The sequence below is a fragment of the Hipposideros armiger genome, unplaced genomic scaffold, assembly GCF_001890085.2.
Source record: "Hipposideros armiger isolate ML-2016 unplaced genomic scaffold, ASM189008v1 scaffold_463, whole genome shotgun sequence".
Taxonomy (NCBI): Eukaryota; Metazoa; Chordata; class Mammalia; order Chiroptera; family Hipposideridae; genus Hipposideros; species Hipposideros armiger.
This window is the reverse complement of record NW_017731813.1, coordinates 598162-601397: the sequence shown is the minus strand read 5'-3', so window position 1 is coordinate 601397 and position 3236 is coordinate 598162. Positions and strand designations below refer to the sequence as shown.

The 3236-nt window shown below is 46.8% G+C and overlaps 1 protein-coding gene across 1 annotated transcript in view; it reads right to left on the bottom strand.

Moving 5' to 3' along the window:
* The window catches only part of SORL1 (sortilin related receptor 1), a 185312-nt gene that overhangs the window by 36321 nt on the left and 145755 nt on the right, over positions 1–3236 (bottom strand). Inside the window, exons 33-34 of the mRNA XM_019666166.1 lie at positions 2892–2999; positions 1349–1480 (exon numbers count right to left, since the gene is read on the bottom strand). Coding sequence (XP_019521711.1) covers positions 1349–1480; positions 2892–2999 — 240 coding nt within the window. The remainder of the gene's footprint in view (positions 1–1348; positions 1481–2891; positions 3000–3236) is intronic.

Below are 3236 nucleotides of genomic sequence, written 5' to 3'. Positions count from 1 at the left end.
CCATTGCAAACACAACTCTTGGTAGAATAGTTCCAGGAGGATCAGTTGTAAGGCAAGAAAATATGTTTTAATCCTGTGGAAAGTCATCATTCCTAGTCTTGGGCTAGATAAGGAACAAAAACATCCATGAAATCCAGATTACTTTCATACTGAACAGTTCAAGGTAGTAATGCTCCTTGGAAAGAAAAGGAAAGAGTACAATTCCTCCCCCAAGAGACTGTCTAGCTCAGGGTCAGCAAACTGTGGCTCACAGCCACATGCGGCTCTTTGGGTACGTACATGTGGCTCTGAAGTAAAACTGAAAATGAAAATAAAACTATCATAGTTTCATCTATAAAATTTTTAAAGGATATTATTCACATAATGGTGATTATGTAAAAATATATTTATGGCTCTCGAGTAATTTTTAAATTGTTGTGAGGGACAGGATTGGCTCTTCCAGGGGTCAGCAAACTTTTGAGACGGAACGTACCCAAAGAGCTACATGTGGTTTGCGAGCCGCAGTTTGCTGACCCCTGGTCTAGCTGAAGGATTCCTGGAAAGCAAAAGTTAATTGAAGGACGAACCCCCAGTACCTCAAAATGTGACTGCATTTTGGCATAGTGTCTTTAAAAAAGTAATAAGTTAAAATGAGGTCATTAGGTTGGAGCGCTAACCCAATATGACTGATGTCCTTATAAGAAGAGGAAATTAGGACACAGACAGGCATGGGGAAGACCAAGTGAAGACACAGGAAAAAGACGGTCATCTACAAGGCCAGAAGACAGGCCTCAGAAAAAACCATCTTTGCCAACACCTTGACCTTGGATGTCTAGCCTCCAGAACTGTGAGGAAAAACATTTCTGCTGTTTAAGCCACCCAGTCTGTGGTCCTTTGTTATAGTGGCCTGAATAGACTGATGCAAGTACCTACTACATGCAGGGCAGTTTTAGGAGTGGGGCTACAGCAGTGCACAAGATGAAGGCTCTGCTCTCGTGACATGCACGTTCCGAAAGGGGAAGATGGGCAGGAAAACTAAGTCACAGTGTGCTAAGTGGTGATAAGTGCTGTGAAGAAACTGGAGCATGGCAGAGGGCCTGCAGAGTGAGCGATGGAGGCAACAATGGCCCGTTGGAAAAGGTGACACTGGAGCCAAGATCTTGGGTCTTTCTCCACCTTCCCTTTCTATGTATACTAGCAACTAACAAGCACCACTTCTGAAGCAACAAATGTAAGCATGCCTCAGAAAAGGCAAGAAGGGACACACAATCAAGGCCTGTAAACTAGATGAAAGTGTGTCCCCAGGGTGGCCCACCCCCGGCGGTTTCTTCCATGACTGCAAGTTACCTCCCCCGCCTGCCCCACTCACAGCATCCCGCAAACACTGCGTCCTCATCTGAGCCATCGCGGCACTGGATGATCCCGTCGCACACCATGGAGTGAAACAGGCACTGCTGGCGGTTCTTACACACGAAGTCCATGAAGCGTGTGCAGAGGGGCTCTGAAAAGGGTCCAGTGAGGAGAACAGGCCATGAGCACTGGGCGCCAGGGGGCCCTCACTAGCCCTGAGTGCACATGCCCGTTTACTGAGCACTTGTTTTTGCCACGCCCTGACCTAAAGCACTTGACATAAAAGGACATCATTAAACTGTCAAGACAATACTATGAGAGATTTTATTGGCCTATTTTCAAAATGAGAAAACAGGGATGGCAGCATTACGTATTTTGCCAAGAGCACACAGTTGATGAAGGTGGAGCCAAAACTGAAATCCAAAGCTGTCTGACATCAAGGCCCATGATCCTAATCACTATTAATATAATACTAACACTCATACAGGGGTTGGCACACTTCTATGAAGGACAGTGTCGTGGGCTGATCTGTAGCCCCCGCCCCCACCAATTCATAGTTGAAGCCGTAATACCCAATGTGACTGTATTTGGAGGTAGGGCCTTTAAAGAGGTAATTAGGGTTAAATGAGATAAATGAGATTAAAAAAAAAAAGGGATAAATGAAGGTTAAAATGAGCAGGGTGCAGCTCTGATCCAAGAGGACTCGTGTTCATACAAGAAACACCAGAGATGCAAGCAGAGAAAAGACCATGTAACAACATAGTGAGAAGATAGATTTGGCCTTGAACTGCAACATTAGCTTGGCTGTGTCTCCAGCCTGCCAGCCCAACCTGCAGATTTTGGACTTGCCAGCCGTCCTAATCACAGGAGTCAATTCCTTAAAATAAATGTCTCCATATATACATGCACATCCCATTGGTTCTGTTTCTCTGGAGACTTGAATACAACTAGAAAGCAATTCTAAAGGCTCTGCAGGTCACACAGTCTCCCTTACAACTACTCAACTCTGCCACTGGAGAATGAAAGCAGCCAGAGACACTACGCAAGCAAATGGGAGTGACTGTGCTCAAATAAAATGTCACTTAATAGAAGAAGTTATGGGCTGGATTTCTCCCACAGGCATGTTTGCCAACCTGTGCACTACTGCATTAGTTCCCAGCCTGGACTGCACGTTAGAATCACCTGGAGCACTCCTTAGAACGCCCAATGCCCCAGCCACACTCTATAGTCTAATTAACTCAGAATCTTGGAATGGGGGTGGGGTGAGACCTGGGCACCAGTAGCCTTTAAAGCTCCCAGGTAGTTCCAATGGATATACTCATGGATGAGCACCCCTGACCCAAGACATCCTTCCTTCCCCCCACCCCTCCTTCACCCAAACCAAAGCTCCCTGCCATGATCAAACTCTCAGAGTCCTGGTCAAGCAATCAGGGTCAACAAGGTTAGAAGCTAAACGCAAGCAGGTCCAGAGGAAATGGAAACATTGAGTCCAGTATGTGCTCTTCACTCACAACCCCCAGCTGCTTCCCTGGGGTGCGGCAGGGGGGCGGGGTACGACTCACCACAGTGCTGCTCATCGGAGCCATCCGAGCAATCCTGCAGACCATCGCAGTGTTTGCTGGATGGGATGCAGGTGCCGTTCGGGCAGCGGAATCCATTGCACTTCTTCTCTGAAATGCAATTCAATAATAGAGAAGAATGGCCAAGAGGAAACAGGCAGGCACTCACAGACATAGGTGGGGAGACGTATAAATTCGTACCACCCCTAAGGAGGGCAATTTGGCAATCACTATCACAATTACAAATGCATGCGTGTGTGTGTGTGTGTGTGTGTGTGTGTGTGTGTGTGTGTGTGTGTGTGTGTATTCCGTGACCCAGCAATGCCACTTGGAGAAATGTAATCTACC